General features: G+C 44.2%; 2 protein-coding genes across 2 annotated transcripts; one reads left to right on the top strand and one right to left on the bottom strand.

Moving 5' to 3' along the window:
* LOC133860096 (N-alpha-acetyltransferase MAK3) lies at positions 1–2,914 on the top strand. The gene is made up of 4 exons (XM_062295751.1): positions 1–328; positions 451–571; positions 1,387–1,442; positions 2,579–2,914. Exons 1-4 carry the CDS (start codon positions 131–133, stop codon positions 2,822–2,824), a joined length of 621 nt encoding a protein of 206 aa, XP_062151735.1. The 5' UTR covers positions 1–130; the 3' UTR covers positions 2,825–2,914.
* Positions 2,915–15,803: 12,889 nt separating this feature from the next.
* Positions 15,804–18,011, bottom strand: LOC133860626 (uncharacterized). The gene has a single exon (XM_062296197.1). The coding sequence runs from the start codon at positions 18,009–18,011 to the stop codon at positions 15,804–15,806; it is 2,208 nt and encodes a 735-aa protein (XP_062152181.1).
* Positions 18,012–19,424: the final 1,413 nt, after the last annotated feature.

Here is a 19,424-nt window from a genome sequence, read left to right as displayed (position 1 = left end):
CTCTGGCTTCACAAAAAAAAAACAAAAAAAAAAACGCAAGCCCAGCTCTCCAAAACCCTTCGCAGACCCCAACACACGAAACATAGGGACTCAGAGAGAGAGGGAGAGAGGGAGAGACTGAGAGGGGAGAATGGAAAGGAAGAAAGAAGAAGAAGAGGAAGAAACAGGGAAAGCAGAAATCGAGGCATCGGAGATAGAGTACGCGAGCTATGGGGGTGAACACCACCTACCCCTTATCATGTCCCTTGTCGACCAAGAACTCAGTGAGCCATACTCCATATTTACCTACCGTTACTTCGTCTATCTCTGGCCCCAACTCTCTTTCCTGGTACCCATTGCTCCAACTTTTCTTGGGTTTCTTTCAAAACCCAAAATTTTTCATTCTAACTTATTCTTTTTTCTTCTTTTGTGTGTGTGTGTGTGGGTTTGGTTTTCTTTATGTGGGTTTAGGCTTTTCACAAAGGGAAGTGTGTGGGGACGGTAGTGTGTAAGATGGGTCAGCATCGGAATACGTTCAGAGGATACATTGCTATGCTGGTTGTCATCAAGCCCTATAGAGGCAGAGGCATTGGTAATTTCCTAATCCGTGGCATTGATGATTTTCAGTTTGATTTAACAACCTTGATTAATTTGCAACTTATCTGAAATTTCTCATGTTGTGTGGCACTTAAAACTTTTTAGGCTGTTTGATTTATGGTTGAAGTGTGATTATGTATGTATCGAACTCTTTGATACGCTTTTCAGCTTATACCCGTTCTTATGATTTATGGGAGCTTAAGGTGGGCTTGTAAGGAGGAGGCATAATGAGGAATGAGATGTCCATATGCTTGACATACATGTAATGATTGTTTGGTGAATATGCATGTATATTTATATTCAAGTTGCTGAGATGCTTGAAATCTACAAAGTACGATCCAATTGATCAGACACACAATGAGACCCATACGGGTTTGCACTTCTTGAAAAATATAATCTGTTTTGTTATTCTAAGTTGTTATTCTTTTCTATAAATTGTTATCCTATTCTAAGTAATGAAGAACTTGTTATTCACAACTCTTGGATTCAAGAATTCCTATATGACTTAAGCAACACAATTAGAGCTTTTTCAATTCTTTTGTTAATTGATGGGGATGAGAATGGTTGTTGTAATAGAAAATGATGGTCTGTGATACAAAATAGAGGCTACTAGTTTCTTCTACTCTCTATGCAGTAATGTGTAATTTATGATATAGACTCTCTCTAAAACCTTGCTTACCTACATCTTATTGGCTATACAATTGTGTGTTATGTTAATATTTAGGTTGAGATTTCTTTATGTTCTATCATTACTTATCAAAAAAAAAAAACAAAAAAAAATATTTAGGTTGAGATTTCCTCATATTGCAGCTACGGAACTTGTTAGCAGATCTATCAAAGTGATGATGGAATCGGGCTGTGAGGAGGTATGTCAGCATGGATTCTAAGGTTATCCTTGTGTGTTTATTATTTTATTTCCAAATTAGTCCCCCATTATCGAATTTCTGAAGCTGATGAATATTATGGAGTAACTGACTGATTTTAAAAAAATAGTAGAGCATTATTTTGCCTTACTCCTACATCATATTGCCTTATGGTGTCTGGTCTTCTTTTGCTTTTTTATTGATCAGTATATACATCTGAAATAGCATTTCATTGACGACTCCACCTAGCCATCCTGCTCTACTTATATGGAGAAGATCCTCCTCAATCCCTCATCTTTCTGGTAATCTATTAATGGGAACAAATTGGTACTTGAAGATAACCTTGCTCTTCAACCTGTTCCAGCAATCATTACCAGAGTGGAATTGCATATAGTCCTTTATGGTTCCCTTCATGATTTAAACCCATACATTTTTTTGATGAAAACATTGAAACCCGTAAATATCTAACTATTCTTTGTATGGGATGTATTTACAATTATCTTGTATGATATGTGTTTAAATTTACATCATATATTGTTCCATCTAGTCTTGCATTATGATCTGTGGCCAAGATCGTTCTATTTTTATTTTTTTTTCATATTCAAGTGATTAATACAGTTGCCCAAAAAGACATTAGATTAACTAAGAACTTACCTGCAAGCATATGCTGCCATCTTAGTCTAAGCCACCACTATCCCTATGTTTTTGTTACTCAGGACTCATCACGACTTGACGTTCAAAGACCAGTTATAACCTACTGGCCGAATAAGGATATGAAGCACGTGGTTGAGTTATGCTGCCAAAGTTAGGCTGAAGTGAAATATGGAAAATTTATGGACAAATTATAAGATCAAAAAACCTGGAATGGACCCTATGTTCTAATTGTTTCCTTAAATATTCTATTTAAGTTCACAGGTCCATTCAAACGATAAATTGAATGACTTAGTTCATGAGATATGGACTTGCTGCCATGAAGTTACCAGTGCTGATATTTCCTCCTTTTGCACTAACATATCGCATATATTTTTTTTTGTAAGATCCATGATGTTATTGGGTTTGTCATTTTCTTTCAATTGTTAGAAGGGAACACCCTGGCTCATGTCTGTATTCTTCTTCATTTTTCCAATTTTTTGGTGAAGGTAACATTGGAAGCAGAAGTCACAAATAAAGGAGCACTAGCCCTGTATGGCCGATTAGGGTTTATTCGGGCGAAACGGCTCTTCCACTACTACTTGAATGGAGTTGATGCTTTCCGTCTGAAATTGTTATTCCCTTCTCCGGAGTTATACCCCTCTCTGCCTATAATGGCAAACACAGAAGACGGCCACTACCATGATGATCATATACAACCTGGAGAACGTTCTGAGCTACACCAAATCTTGTAATTTAGATTTTCCAGCTCAGTGTATGTTTTAACCATCATTAAGTTTTGCATTCCATTTATAGAGTTATTAAGGCCTCGTTTGGTTTGGAAATGAGTATTCCATTGAGAAATATAATAGTTATTACCGGGAATAAAAGAGAGTGAAATGGAATCGAATGGTTATTCTTATTCTTTAGTTTGGTAACAACTCATATACTTTAATTAGAATTCAATCAAAATTACTAAAAAAAAAAAAAAAAAAACTCAGATTATTATTATTATTTTTAAAAAAAAAGTAAAAAAAAAAAAAAAAAAAAAACCGATGTGAGTGCCATTGTTTGAGTTCTGTGTGTTTTATTACTGAGAATATTAGTAATTGAATTGTGCGGAATCGAATTTCATATTTTGAGTATTATATGGTTTTTATGGAACATTAAGAATGTATTTGATATTCTAGGGTTTGTTTTGTTTGTGATGTTTGTCGTTGTTTTTGGTTGGATTCTGTTTGGTTCCTTAGAAAATTGTGACAAAGGGAAGGAAAAGGTACATAGGGCGTGAGACATTTTGAGTCTCATGCGGTTTCTATAGAAGTTGAGAATTAGCTTGAATTATTTGGCGTTAGCTGTATCTCTAATATTTTTTTATGAATTTGTGTTTTGGATTGCGTTATGTTTGATTAGCAGAAAAATTGAGGGGAAAGGGAAGGGAAGGAATTGCATATTTTAAGGAAATTGAAAATTAGCTTGAAGTTTTTGAGGTTCTTTTAACGTTGGGTTTTTTTCTTTTTTCTTTAAAAAAAAAAAAATTGAGAGAAAATTAAAAATAATTAGTGGTTTTTTTTAGAAAATGTAGTCTATTCTTTTAGGAATAGCTATTCCTCTCATTTTTTAGAGGAATATGTATTCCTCTTCGTAAGAGAATATATTCCTATCAAACAAAGTAATGATTATTTCATATGAATAGTCATTCTATTCCAGGTATTTATTCCGTGAACCAAACGATACCTAATGAGGTAATGATAATTCTTATCTCCCACATCATTTCTCTACAAGATGTATTCTCTCTTTCATATCAATCCCTTAGTTGCTCAAGAAGAAAAAGAAGTCCTTTGCAATTCATATCTTTAGAAAGCTTTTTCTTTTTTTTTAGAGTAATGCTATTTAATAAACTGTTCTACAATTACTATATAATTTGAATGATGTGGTAGTAAAAATTAACTCTTGATTTTTTTAACAAGTGTTGATTTAAAAGCTAATTTTCACTACTTCATTATCAAGTTGTATGATAATTATATAGCAGTTTTCTAAATAGCATCAGTCTTTTTTTTCTTTTTCTCCCATTTTGCTAATTGTTTTATCGTGCTGAATTTGGTGCGTGCAGAGAGAGAGAGATAATGGAATTCGATTTGAACTCTTGAAAAAATTTCAAGAGTTTTTTTGTAGTTTTATTTTATTTTACAGTAGTTAAGCCAAATTTGCAAAGACCAGATTTGCTATTTTACTAGGGAAGTATTTACCAAAATGGAAAACATAAAGATATATAGCGTGGTGGGATAGATAAATGCTAAGTTGTATACTCCTGTATTCTTACTGTCCAACCCATTATACGTGGATTTTTTTTGCTTTTTTTAAAAAAAAAAAAAAAACAAAGGAAATAATAATAATTTAAAGAGATGAATTGGAAAGCAGGAATATAAAAGTGTACAACGTTGCATTTACTGGTGGGAAATGCCCAATTAAGAAAGAGAACAAGCAAGTCTCTTATAAAGCACAAAGATCCATTCACCTGTGTATACAATGGTGTTATTGTCAAATGTCAAATTGTCATTTTGAACACAGTTTACCTAACAATTTAAGATGCTACTTTTATAAGGGCTTGTTTGATAATACTTTTTAAGGCACTTTTTTGGTGAAAAACAAAAGTATTAACAAATAACAAAAAGTAAAAAACATTTACAAAAATAAGTGAACGACTCACGAGGTTAACCTGTTAAAGATCGTGACAAGATCCATTTTATTAAGTGAATCAGACTCTCAACGTTAACACGACTAATTGTAATAAGCGAACGATATTATATGATTCAATAACTCATTTAATAAATAAGCCTTGTTGGTTGACCCAAATGCTACTCGTATAACACTAACTCTAATAAATCACATTAACAATCACAATTGAAATATTGTTTAATAAAAAAAAAAAAAGAAAAAAACCCTTACTCGTCCCTTCATCTTTATTTTATTTTATTTTTTCCTAATTACATCTTTATTTTCTTTATTCACACAAAGCCTTTTGCCTCTCCCCCTCTCTCTCTTTCTATCTCACGATACCCACCCACACAAAAGCATTTCCTCTCTCCGTCTCCTTCTCTCTCTCTCTCTCTCTCGCGCGGTTCCTGAAGGTTCTTGAGTTTCGACCACCATTTTGAGCTTATTCTTAATTGACTCTCGATAGTGCTCGTACTTAATGATGAGCTTCTACTCCAACTCCAAGGCAGGTCCATTATTTTCCCCACTACTGCCGGAAGTGGTTAAGTTTGTTATATTAAATGACCCGAACACAGCTTAAGGCCTCGTTTGGTTTGTGGAATGTCTATTCCATTAGGAAAAAGAATAACTATTCCTGAGAATAGATGAAGGTGGAATGGAATAACTATTCCTATTCTTTTGTTTGGTTGTAACAGTGGAATAGAACATTGCATATGTATTCTTTTGTTTGGTATAGTGCAATACATTGGTGAATGGAATCATATTATAATCAAATTTTCTAAAACACCCTTATAATAAAAATATAATTTATATTCTTAAGGACATTTTTTTTTTCTTTATTTTAGAAACATAAACAATCATACCATGACCTTTTTTTTTTTTTTTTTAATTTCATAGAGTTCATGGCTTTTTTTTTTTTTTTTTCATATACAATTACGCTACAAAATGATTTGTAAGGAAAAAAAAACACACACACACATATAATCATCATATCACCATCATAAAAAAATAAAAAAAATAAAAATAGATCATCTGCAAAGCCCTTTTTATTTTATTCTTTTTTATTTGTTTTCCAGCAACAAACATTCATTCTTTGCTTATAAAGTAAAATGATTTATAAGAAAAAAAAAAAAAACATAATCATCATAAAAAAATAAATCATCTGCAAAGCCCTTTTTATTTTATTATTTTTTATTTGTTTTTCAGCAACAAACACTCGTTATTTGCTTACAAAGTTTTTCTCAAACCTCCGCCAGGCAATTGGAGTCCTTCCGATATTAAGAGAGACTCATTTTGCTACGTCTAAGTGCATTCTGTAGGCTAAATCATAGGAGAAAAAAAAAAAAAAAAAAAGACGAACCCACAACAAATTAAGTTGGGATGAGAAACATAGAGAGGGAGATGAAAATATAATTGCAGAGATGGTGAGAGATACTGATGGTGCATTTGAGTAATGAATTTTTGAAATCAGAATTAAATTCTTATTCTGTTTGCGAATTTTGAGATTTGACTTTTTAGAAGAAAAAAAAATTGAATAAAATATGATTTGTTTATAAAAAGTTGAATAAAATATGATTTATTTTTGAAAAAAGTAGAATCAGAATTATATTTTATTTTCAAAATTTCGTATCCAAATACACCATGAGTTGAGAAACAGAGAGAGAGGGATATGAGACTTGGATGTTGAGAGGGTTGGGGTTTTTGGGCAAAAGACGAATTTTATTTATTCCCACAGGAAAGGAATAGGTATTCCACTCCTTTTTGAGTGGAATACCTATTCCTCTTCGTAAGGGAATAGCTATTCCATGGGAATAACTATTCCCTTAAATAATATACAACCAAACAAAGGAATAGTTATTCAGTAGGAATAGTTATTACTTTCTATGGGTCTAATCCGCAAACCAAATGAGGCCTAAGGTTTTTGTAACACATGACCATTTTTCTACAGGATGTAGATCTACTAAATCAAGTTTATACGCCCAAGTCTTGGATTCATCCAAACTGCGATTTATTTCATTTATCCGTTGTTCATTTAAAATTATGCCCATAATAATGTTGATGCTGATTCCGGCCGGTGACGTAAGTCCTGCTTTAGGTGAGAGTATCCGATTGACCTGCAAATACAAAGAACACACAGTGGGTTTCCCCAGTGGTCCTCCTCCGACGCCCAAGTTAGATGAGGGATTTTTTAGAGAGAGAGAGAGATTGAACTTAGAACTTGTATCCAAAAAAACTTAATACCTGGACCTTTCTATTTATAGGGGGTTGCCTCTTGAGGTTAGGTGGGAATATCCCGGCTTTTAGGGAACAGCGATTCCCTGCGCATGAACAGGTCCCAAGCGTGCTCTTGACAGTGATGAGCAGGTGGGCTCTTTAATGCTAGAGTATGGCGATCCAGGAAATCCCGGATCTTCGGGGGTTCAGCCACCTAATCGATCTCCTTTATCTGTACTGTCATCATTATCACTTGTCGGTTATCGGAATACCCTAACCGACCACTTGTCTAGCACCTAACCTACCACTTGTCGGGCACTGATCTCGGGAAGGTGGTTCTGTCGGCAGTGTCGCATCCGACAACTTCCACTCGGGAAGGTTATCTTATCAACAGTTACCCCCCAAGTCTTTCGTCTCATGCTCTGAGACGAGAGAGTTTTGAGCCTCCCAATCTTTGTTTATATAGCAACCCCGATTACCGACACCGAGAGGCTGGGAGCCTCGGGCTCGTGGGATAGTGTTTACCGAGAAGAAAGGCGCGTCATAATTTTTGAATTTCGAATTTTGAATTTCTGGGCGTTTGCCGCCCAGCCGCCAGCATTTAAAGCCCCTGACGCATCGTCTGCCGCGTCCGGAATGGTAATTGTTGCTGTCGCCTCGAAATCCAAACTGAATCTAATGACCGAGTCGGTTGGATTTCCGGTCGTGGGAACTGTTTTTCCCACTATGACCGCTTGGGCTTCCAGGTTACAGGTACCGGCAGTCTCCGGTTTTAGCGAGCCCTATAAAAGCCTCTCACTTTCCTCTATTTTTCATTTCACTTGTTGTTTCCGTTCTTTCTGCCTTTCTCCTCTTTGCTTCTCTTGTTCTCTCATCGGTGTACCAGACACCTCTTCAGTATGCCTCGTAAGAGCAAAACCAGTACCTCCTCGGTGCCTGTCCGGTCGGTCGCCGGGAACGTTGCCGGGCAACACGATGAGATTGCTCTCGGGGCCCCTCCCGTGGCGCTCATCCCTCTTAAGAACCGCCATATCTCAATCTTCTCCGCGCAGAGCGAATGGATTTTACGTAGGAACTACGACATTGGCAGATCGGTTCGCCTGCACTTCCAGAACCAATCGGCGTTGCGTATCTCGGACGGCGATGTTACCCTCTATGAGAGGATGTTCATGGCGGGTTTGAGACTCCCGTTTCCCGAGATTGCCCGAGAATTTCTGCTCTACCTGAACGTTGCCCCGAGTCAGATTTTTCCGAACTCGTGGAGGTATCTCTTCGCGTCATTCATACTCTGGCGGACCGTGATCGGGTCTAGGATGTCGATTCCGCAGTTTATGAATGTGTACCGGCCGGGCATGGACGCCGAAGGGATTGTCAAGCTGCGGACCCGACAAGGTCCTTCGTTTATTTTCCTGAAACCCGTCTATTCAAATAACAAAGACTGGGAAAAGCAAGTTTTCCGGGTATCTGGTGAGTGGGAATGTTCCCGGTCAATGGAAATTGCTGAATCTCAAAGGATCAGCCGGGAATGGAAGGCCCTGGACAGTAATTTGGCGAACCCTCCCGAGATCTCTGTTGCCGAACAGGAGGAGGTTGCTCGAATGATTGACTTTTGTAACCGGCACCACAAAGTCGAAAATGACTTTGACGTGATCGTCACCGATAAGTCATTGAACGATCACCTGGGCTACAAGATCCCCGAGAATAAGGTCCCTTTAGATCGAACCGGGAGGCCCAAGTCCACGAAGAGCAAGGCTCCAACGGCATCCATCCCGCCTGTTACTCAAGGAGGGACTTCGAGAACTCGGGAACCGCCTTCGCGGGCCACCGGCGCCGAGGGCTCTCGAGCGGCGGCATATACCGCTTCCACTCGTCGGGATGAGAGGACGCAGGAAGCTTCCCAGGCTCGGGGGTCCGACACCGAGGCTCCCTTATTCCGAGAGGCCGGGGGAGTAGTGATAGAGATGGGCATACCGGATTCTCCTTCGGCGACAGGGGCCGATTCGTCCGAGGAAGCAGATGAAGGCGACCGAGAGGAGACACCGGATGCTGAGGTCCAAATGGAGGCCGACCCGCCTGAGGCTCCCGACGGGAGTCCCAGCCACGATGCCCGTCCAACCAGCGCCTCCTCGGTGCCTGTCCGCAACCGCAAGGGTGTCGGGACGAAGCGCAGGGCCGACGATCTTCAAGAAGGCAGGGCCGCTAAAAGACCTAACGTGGAAGAGGGGGACGACTTCTTACTCAACGAGATCTCCCTCGCAGCTGAAGACTTCGGACTTCCGGAGTTCACCTGGCGGGGTGAGCCCCTTTCTCCCCTACACCCGATTGGTGAGACCCGAGTGGGGAGTGGGGCCTCCCGAGAATCTCCGCCTACAACCGATGCCCCTGCGTGCGGGGAGGGAGTTGCCAAGGCGATCGAGGTCCCTTCCACTGGCATCCGCGCGGAAAACGTTGCCTCGGATGCCGAGGTTGATCCTCAAGGCGAAGGGTCTGAGCGATGCACGCCCCCTGACCCAAGTGCAAATGCTGCTGCGGACGAGAGTTCGAAAGAAACTCCTGCTCCGGGCACCTCGGGAGCAGGGTTTGACTTCATGGGTATCCGTCTGCTCGGCGATCCCCTGGAAGCGCTGGCCTCCGTTCTTCCTGACGATCTTTTCCGAGACGTCGGTAGGACCACACCTTTTAAGTTTGCTCAGGACATCGTCGAGTCCCAGATAGCGGTACCCTCTTCTTGTGTCTTTTCTTCTCCTTTCTTTTCCTTGGCCATTTCTAACCTTTTTCTTCGATTCAAGAATCTCTCCGATCCGTCGCAGCACTGTCTAACTTCCTGGAACACATGCGAGATAATCCCGACGTAGAAATCACTCTTCGTTCCCAGATCACCCGACTCGAGCAGACCGTGGTATCTCAAGGCGAAACTATTGCCGGCTTGACCCAAGAACTGGCCGATTTGAGGGAAAGTTATGCGGCTCTTCAGGCCAGGGCGAGAGTTCCCGAGGAGAGCGCGGCCCGTGTTCCCGACTCTACCCCCGTGGCCGGGGATCCAGTCGGCGCCCATTCCGAAGTGGAGCGCCTTTCTGGGGAGCTGAGTTCTATGAGGGACGAGAAGTTGATCCTTGTCGCTGACCTTAACTCGGCGGTCCTAGCTAAAGAAGCCTTGGTCGTTGAGAAGGACGCAGCCTTGGCTGAGAGGGAGGCGGCCCTGGCCGCTAAAAGCGCTGCTCTTGCCGAGAAGGACGCAGCCCTAGCTCAAAGGGATGCGGCTTTTGCGGAGAGGGACGCAGCCTTAGCCGGTAAGGACCAAGCCCTGAGCGATCTCGGCCGTATATCAACCGAGAAAGCAAAAGCGTCAGTGGCCTTGGGAAAGGCCGTTTCTGAGAGAGAGGTTGCCGAGGCCGACAGGGATCAAGCCGAGGCCGACAGGGATCAAGCCGTTGCCGAGAGAGAATCCGCTCTCGAGAAACTAGAGGGGACAGAAAGTCAATACCATCGAATCCGGAGGAAGTACCGTCATTACAAGGCCAGAGTTAGGAGACTCGCCGAGCAGTTGTCTTTCGTCCCTTGGCTTCGGACTAAAGCCTGGGCATTCGGCTTTCACATCGGGTTTGAGAACTTTCGAGCTCTGGTCCTCCGCTCGGATCGGCTGCAAGTGCCTTACGAGAGTGTGAGTTCCGACTTCTTGTCGCTCCCGAGTTCCTGTTATTCCAAGCTAGCGGATCTCGGCATCGAGTACTTTCCCGATGTTGCCGACTGGAGCAAAGACGCTCCGAATCCAGAGGATGCCCCGGCTGGAGAACCCATCCGGGGTGATGACTCGGGGAACGACCATCCCAGCGACGTGTAGGCGTGTGTGTTTCGCTTTGTATTATCTTCTTTTGAGCATATTAAATTCATGGATTTTGAGATTGCTGAGAACAAAGAAGTTTCTTTCCTTTTATTTCTCTTTTGAAAACAAGGAAGTGTTTTTAGTACCGACTTCATTGTATACCAAGGGTTGTTTGCATTCCATCCCCCCTAAATAACTAAGGTAATAGTTGTGATATTACGTTAGTTATTTTTCATTAAACTGTGCCGAGTTACCCCCTGTCCGAGGGAGGATAAGAAAAAAATCTTTATGCCAAGTTACCCCCCTATCCGAGTGAGGGTAACCGAAATGTTTTTATGCCAAGTTACCCCCCTATCCGAGTGAGGGTAACAGAAATGTTTTTAACTTACCCCCCTATCCGAGGGAGGATAAGAAAAAAAAAAAATTTATGCCAAGTTACCCCCCTATCCGAGTGAGGGTAACCGAAATGTTTTTATGCCAAGTTACCCCCCTATCCGAGTGAGGGTAACCGAAAAGTTTTTAACTTACCCCCCTATCCGAGGGAGGATAAGAAAAAAATTTTATGCCAAGTTACCCCCCTATCCGAGTGAGGGTAACCGAAATGTTTTTATGCCAAGTTACCCCCCTATCCGAGTGAGGGTAACCGAAATGTTTTTAACTTACCCCCCTATCCGAGGGAGGATAAGAAAAAAAAAAAAAATTTATGCCAAGTTACCCCCCTATCTGAGTGAGGGTAACCGAAAAGTTTTTAACTTACCCCCCTATCCGAGGGAGGATAAGAAAAAAATTTTATGCCAAGTTACCCCCCTATCCGAGTGAGGGTAACCGAAATGTTTTTATGCCAAGTTACCCCCCTATCCGAGTGAGGGTAACCGAAATGTTTTTAACTTACCCCCCTATCCGAGGGAGGATAAGAAAAAAAAAAATTTATGCCAAGTTACCCCCCTATCCGAGTGAGGGTAACCGAAAAGATTTTTAACTTACCCCCCTATCCGAGGGAGGATAAGAAAAAAATTTTATGCCAAGTTACCCCCCTATCCGAGTGAGGGTAACCGAAATGTTTTTATGCCAAGTTACCCCCCTATCCAAGTGAGGGTAACCGAAATGTTTTTAACTTACCCCCCTATCCGAGGGAGGATAAGAAAAAAAAAAAAAAATTATGCCAAGTTACCCCCCTATCCGAGTGAGGGTAACCGAAAAGATTTTTAACTTACCCCCCTATCCGAGGGAGGATAAGAAAAAAATTTTATGCCAAGTTACCCCCCTATCCGAGTGAGGGTAACCGAAAAGTTTTTAACTTACCCCCTATCCGAGGGAGGATAAGAAAAAAATTTTATGCCAAGTTACCCCCCTATCCGAGTGAGGATAACCGAAAAGTTTTTAACTTACCCCCCTATCCGAGGGAGGATAAGAAAAAAAAAAAATTATGCCAAGTTACCCCCTTATCCGAGTGAGGGTAACCGAAAAGTTTTTAACTTACCCCCCTATCCGAGGGAGGATAAGAAAAAAAATTTATGCCAAGTTACCCCCCTATCCGAGTGAGGGTAACCGAAATGTTTTTATGCCAAGTTACCCCCTATCCGAGTGAGGGTAACCGAAATGTTTTTAACTTACCCCCCTATCCGATGGAGGATAAGAAAAAAAATTTTATACTCATTCGTATGTAGTTTTCTGCATCTCCAGACATTCTATTTAAAACGTTTGTGCTTACAAAAGGAAAACAACAGAGAGTTCAACCGGAATTACATGTAGTATTTCTTCAGGTGCTCTGCATTCCATGCCCTTGGGACAGGCTTGCCCTCCCTGGTCTCCAGGTGGTAGGCTCCTCTGCTGTGACATTTGAATACTCGGTACGGTCCCTCCCACTTGGCGTTGAACTTTCCCTCAACCGGGTCCCTTGTCATTGTGTTAAGCTTTCTCAGTACCCAATCCCCGACTTTGAACTTCCTGGGATCAACCTTCTTGTTGTAGTATCTGGCCACTCGAGCTCTATAAGCTTCGTGCACCGCCTGCGCGTTGTCCCTCCGCTCTTGCAACAAGTCCAGGCATGCACTAATCCCCTCCTCGTTCCGTGTCGGATCGTAGTGTTGGACTCTGTGGCTCGGGGACCCAATCTCCACCGGTATCACTGCTTCGGCTCCATATGCTAGTGAGAATGGGGTTTCTCCGGTCGGGGTTCTAGCCGTGGTGCGATATGCCCATAGAACTTCAGGGATATACTCCACCCATAGTCCCTTCCGTCTGTCCAACTTCTTCTTCAATGTGGCTAACAGGGTCTTGTTGGTAGCCTCCACCTGGCCATTCGACTTTGGGTACATAGGTGTTGAGTAATGGTTCCGGATACCGAGTTCGGTACACCAGCTACGGAACGGTTTCCCGTCGAACTGTGCTCCATTATCCGACACGATAGAGTAAGGAATCCCGAACCGACAGATGACTGACCTCCAGAGGAAGTTTATAACATTGTTGGCGGTGACGGTTGCTAGGGCCTCAGCTTCCGCCCACTTTGTGAAGTAGTCAACAGCCACCACCAAAAATCTCTTTCTTCCCTTCCCGGATGGCATCGGACCGACCAAGTCCACTCCCCACTTAGAGAACGGCCAAGGTGACAAGACCGACGTGAGTTTCTCGGGCGGGTTCTTCATCACCCGGGCGAACCGCTGGCACTTATCACAACTCCGGACGAACACCATGGAGTCCCGAGTCATTGTGGGCCAGTAATATCCGGCTCTCGCAGCCTTGATGGCCAGCATTCTTCCCCCCGAGTGGTTCCCACAAACTCCTTCGTGAATTTCTCTTAGCACATAGTTGGCCTTCTGAGCCGAGAGGCATTTCAGTAGGGGATGTGAGTATCCCCTTCTATACAGCACGTCGTCCACCATCGTGTAGCGTGCAGCCTGCAATTTAACTTTATGGGCCTGCTCTTTGTGACCGGGTAACTCTCCGCTTCTAAGGTATTTAATTATGTCCGAGGCCCATTCGGGTTCCGGTTCCCTTTCTCGGGCCGCCAGCACCATACGTAGACCCTCGTCAATCGATGGGTTGGGTTGAACCAGTACTTGCCGCTTCATTCTTGCGATTTCTTGGTCGGTCGCAGAACCAGCCCTAGCCAGCGCGTCCGCTTGAACATTTCTTTCGCGAGGGATCTTCGTGATTGTCATAGTTCTGAAACTAGATTGCAGGTCATGTACTTTTTCCAAGTATTTAGCTAGTCGGTCTCCTTGTGTGGCAAACTCTCCCGAGATCTGACCAACGACCACTTGCGAATCGCTCTGGATTTCGACATCGAGGGCCCCTACTTCCCGAGCGATTGCTAGGCCCGCCAGCACCGCTTCGTACTCCACCTCGTTATTGGTTGTGGCGAAGTCCAATTTGATGGCATATTGGAACTTCTGCTTCTGTGGGCTCTCCAATATTACTCCCACACCGCTGCGTTGGCACTGAGAGGAGCCATCCACATGGACTATCCATGGCGGATGTTGCACCGGGTCCTCGGGCTCTGGAGTATTGCAAAATTCAAGGAAGAAGTCGGCGAGTGCTTGGCCCTTGATCGCCGTTCGGGGATGGAACTCGACGTCGAATTGCCCGAGTTCCACTGCCCAGTTGACCAGCCTACCCGACAGGTCCGGTTTTTGGAGGACTTTCTTCAAGGGGTACTCAGTTAGTACTCGGATGGCGTGTGCCTGGAAGTACGGCCTCAGTTTCCGGGCAGACACAATCAGGGCAAATGCCAACTTCTCTATCCTTGGGTATCTCTCCTCCGCTCCGCGGAGTGCTCTGCTCGTGAAGTACACCGACTTCTGCACACCCTTCTCTTCCCGGACAAGAGCTGAGGAGACCGCCAAGGGTGATACAGCCAAGTACATATAGAGGACCTATCCTTCCACCGGTCGACTCAAGAGAGGGGGGTTCATCAAATATTCCTTTAGATTCCTAAAGGCCTCGTCGTACTTTGAATCCCACACGAACGCCTTCTTCAGGATTTTGAAGAAAGGTAGGCACTTGTCGGTAGACCTTGAAATGAATCGGTTCAAGGCCGCTATCCGTCCGGTCAGTTGTTGTAATTGTTTCGTGGTTCTCGGGGGTTGCATTTCTAACACCGCGCTGACTTTCTCGGGGTTCGCCTCTATGCCCCTCTGGGACACCAAATATCCCAGGAATTTACCGGACGAAACCCCGAAGGCACACTTAGCCGGGTTCAATTTCATTCGGTAACGCCTTATCGTATCGAACGTCTCCTTCAGGTCGGAGATGTGATCCCGAGCCTCCACGCTTTTCACGAGCATGTCATCAACGTATACTTCCACATTCCGGCTCATCTGCTTCTCAAACATCCTGTTCATCAACCTCTGGTAGGTAGCGCCCGCGTTCTTCAGCCCAAACGGCATGACCTTATAACAATACAGGCCCCGGTCGGTGATGAAAGAGGTCTTCTCCTGATCTTCTTCCGCCATCTGTATTTGGTTGTAACCCGAGAACGCATCCATGAAACTCAGGAGTTGGTGCCCATAAGTTGAATCGACAAGGAGGTCTATGCGGGGCAGTGGAAAGCTATCCTTTGGGCAGGCCTTGTTCAAGTCGGTGAAGTCCACGCACATCCTCCACTTGTCGTTGGACTTCTTTACCAGCACAACATTGGCAAGCCACTCGGGATAGTCAACTTCTCGGACGAACCCTGCTGCCAACAACTTTGACACTTCATCAGCTACCGCCTGGTTTCTCTCGGGGGTGAAAGTCCTCCTCCTCTGCCTCACGGGTCTGAAGCTGGGATCCGCGTTCAGCCTGTGCACGATGACCGAGGGATCGATGCCGGGCATGTCTTCATGATTCCATGCGAAAACGTCTCTGTTTCTCTTGAGGAACAAAATTATCTCCTCCTTTAGTTTCTCGGGAAGTTGGGAGCCAATCTTCACTCTCTCACCCGGACCTCCGACTTCGAACTCTTCCAAGTCCTCTGTCGGCTCCAGGGACTGTAATTGCTATTTCTCCTCTTCCGCAGTACTCTCTGCGTGGCCGGCCTTCAGGGTGGTGATATAGCACGTGCGGGCAGCCCTCTGGTCTCCTCTAACCACACCGACTCCCGAGCTAGTCGAGAACTTCATGCACAGATGGGGTGTTGCAGTTACGGCCCCCAAATCATTCAAAGCTGGCCTCCCCAGGATAACGTTATAAGCCGACCGCCCTTCCACCACTAAGAATTTTACCATAATCGTTTTCTCCTGGGGGCTAGTTCCTGCCATGACTGGTAGATCAATAGACCCGATCGGGAGGACCTGTTCCCCCGAAAAACCGACCAAGGGACCCCTCACTGGGACCAACTTCCCTTGTCCTATGCTCATCAACTCGAAGGCTGACTTATATATTATGTCGGCGGAACTTCCAGTGTCGACAAGGACCCTGTGTATCTTATGATTTGCAATGGCTAAAGTCACCACCAGAGCGTCTGAGTGGGGGAGCGAGACCCCAACAAAGTCCTCATTCGAGAAACCAATGAGTAGGTCCTCATACTTCCTCATTTTCGGCGGTCTCTGGACCGAGTATATTTCGAACTCTTTCAGGTGCCTCGCATAAGCCTTACGCGCGGCACTTGAATCTCCTCCTCCTCCAAAACCACCCGATATCGTATGAATCTCGCGGAGGTTCTCCCGACCAGGCATTCGCGCTTGGCTCCTGCTTCTCTCTCGCCTGTCTCGGTCGGCCGGTCGATAGTTAGGTTCTCTATCACGGTCCCGGGGGCGCTCCATTCTTTCTCTGGGCTCTTCCCGATACCTCTGCTGCTGGTTCCTTCGTTCCTCGGGCTGGGGGTTCCGATCAAACCCCGGCGGACCCCGTTGACCCGCCAAGAAACGGACTAGCTTCCCGTTCCGGATAAACTTCTCAATTAAGGCCCGTAAGGACCTGCAATTCTCTGTGCTATGTCCCTTCGACTCGTGGAAAGCGCAATAGTGGTCAGCTGTCCTCGGGTGGGGAGTTCCGACTATCTCCGCAGGTTTCTCATACATGGGATCCACTTTAATCGTCGCTAGGACCTCTTCGATGGGCGCGTTGAGGGGGGTCCAGTTGTAATCCTGGAATTTCTTCTTGACCCCGGGTTCCGATACCTCTTGCTTCTTGTGGAATTCCTTCTTCTTCTTAGACTTGTCCCCCTGATTAGAGGTTTGGCCGGTTGTTTTTCCGAGCAACGCTCGAAGAGTCTCTTCTTGGTTAATGAACTCCTCCGCCCTCTCCATGAACTCGTGCAAATAACTAGTCGGCTTCCAAGCGAGGTCAGCCATCAGCGGCCCATCCTTCCTGATCCCCTGATAGAGTGCCGAATGCACAAACTCTTCGGTGCGGCTTTCAGTGGTGAGCCTTGCCTGGTTGAAGCGCTGGAGGAACTCCTTAAGGGACTCATCTCGCCCCTGTTGTACTGACATCAAGGTGCCTGCCGGCTTATTTCTTACAACTCCCGCCATAAATTGAGTTACAAACATTTTTCCGAATTCGTCAAAGCTTTGTATGGACTTCGGGGGAAGCCTTCTATACCAATCCCTGGCATTTCCCGACAAGGTCAGCGGGAAGGCGAGGCACGCCACCTCATCCGGGGTCCCTTGCAGCTCGAGATGAGCGCGGTAGTTGTCCAAATGCTCCACCGGGTCCTCCTGCCAGGTGTAGGTCTTGATGTCGGGGACTTTAAACTTCTCGGGGAGGCGGAACGAGGCCACCCGGTCAGCAAAAGGGGAAGCCGACTTCTGGAGCAAATCTCCAGCTCTAGATGTGCTCCCGCTATGCTGGTGCTGCACCGCTTCTGTCAGCAGGTCACACCTCTGCTCCAGCTTCTCAATGATCTCCCTGAGCTTCTTATCCACTCTTTTCGACGCCCTGTTCTTCCGAGGTTTTTGATCCGCCGCATTATGGTTCTTCCTTCTTTCCTTCCTTCCTCCCTGACTGCTCGGTCGCATTTCTTCATCCTGCTCCACTTCCCCGACAGGCTGCGGGGTTGCCGAGTTTGAGTCTTCCCCATGTTGTTGTTGCAATTCTGCATTCTTCTTTTCCAACTCGTACATCTCCTTTTCCATCTGAGCTATTCTCTCATTGAGGATCTCCACTGTGGGGGACGGCCTTGAGGAAGACTCTCCCCCCTTCGGGCGCTCTCTCATCCTGTCCCCCCACGGGCCCCTCAGTGCTTCCGACCTTGTAGTCACCATTCCGGATTCGCAAGCAAGCTTTGCCAGAGCAAAGAGCGAGTTCCCACAGACGGCGCCAAACTGTTGATGCTGATTCCGGCCGGTGACGTAAGTCCTGCTTTAGGTGAGAGTATCCGATTGACCTGCAAATACAAAGAACACACAGTGGGTTTCCCCAGTGGTCCTCCTCCGACGCCCAAGTTAGATGAGGGATTTTTTAGAGAGAGAGAGAGATTGAACTTAGAACTTGTATCCAACAAAACTTAATACCTGGACCTTTCTATTTATAGGGGGTTGCCTCTTGAGGTTAGGTGGGAATATCCCGGCTTTTAGGGAACAGCGATTCCCTGCGCATGAACAGGTCCCAAGCGTGCTCTTGACAGTGATGAGCAGGTGGGCTCTTTAATGCTAGAGTATGGCGATCCAGGAAATCCCGCATCTTCGGGGGTTCAGCCACCTAATCGATCTCCTTTATCTGTACTGTCATCATTATCACTTGTCGGTTATCGGAATACCCTAACCGACCACTTGTCTAGCACCTAACCTACCACTTGTCGGGCACTGATCTCGGGAAGGTGGTTCTGTCGGCAGTGTCGCATCCGACAACTTCCACTCGGGAAGGTTATCTTATCAACAAATAATTTGTTTATACGGGTTATCGGAATACCCTAACCGACCACTTGTCTAGCACCTAACCTACCACTTGTCGGGCACTGATCTCGGGAAGGTGGTTCTGTCGGCAGTGTCGCATCCGACAACTTCCACTCGGGAAGGTTATCTTATCAACAAATAATTTGTTTATACGGGTCAAACGAGTCACTTATAGATTAAGTAGGTTGATCCAATTTTGGCCCGTTTCATAAACCGACCCAACTAAACTGTACAAAATTCGAACCTATTAATTTAAGGACAAAAATTTCCTCCAAATCAATTTGTAGAAAATTTTTTACAACCCACGTATAAGATTGACATGTGTTTATTGACATGTGAGAATCATATGTTATTTAAATAGCATGTACTTCTTACATTTTTTTTAATAGCATTAATAAAAATAAATATGTGCTTCTCACATGTTTAAAGGATATATGTCATTTTCATATGTCGATTGTAAATAATTTCCTAACGAAAATTTCTGCTCATAATTGAATGTCAAATTTATGAGTCGTGTAAAAAAAAATTTCATCCATAATTACATCATAACCAAAAAGCAAATAACACTCCCTTAAAAATTGTATCAAATTGCCTATGGGTTATAGACAAAAAATAATAAAAAAATGTGGAGTGCTACTTATATTTTCAAGTGTTCATTTTTAAGTGCCCACTTGTATAGATTTGGTAATAAAAATTATTATTGAATAAAATAACAAATAAAAATACATGTAGTATTCAATGATAATAAGCACTTGAAAATATTTATAGCATTTATATAAATAA

Source organism: Alnus glutinosa, chromosome 2, assembly GCF_958979055.1.
Source record: "Alnus glutinosa chromosome 2, dhAlnGlut1.1, whole genome shotgun sequence".
In the NCBI taxonomy this organism is placed as follows: domain Eukaryota; kingdom Viridiplantae; phylum Streptophyta; class Magnoliopsida; order Fagales; family Betulaceae; genus Alnus; species Alnus glutinosa.
The sequence above is the reverse complement of the archived record's forward strand: the minus strand, read 5'-3'. Positions and strand labels throughout refer to the sequence as shown.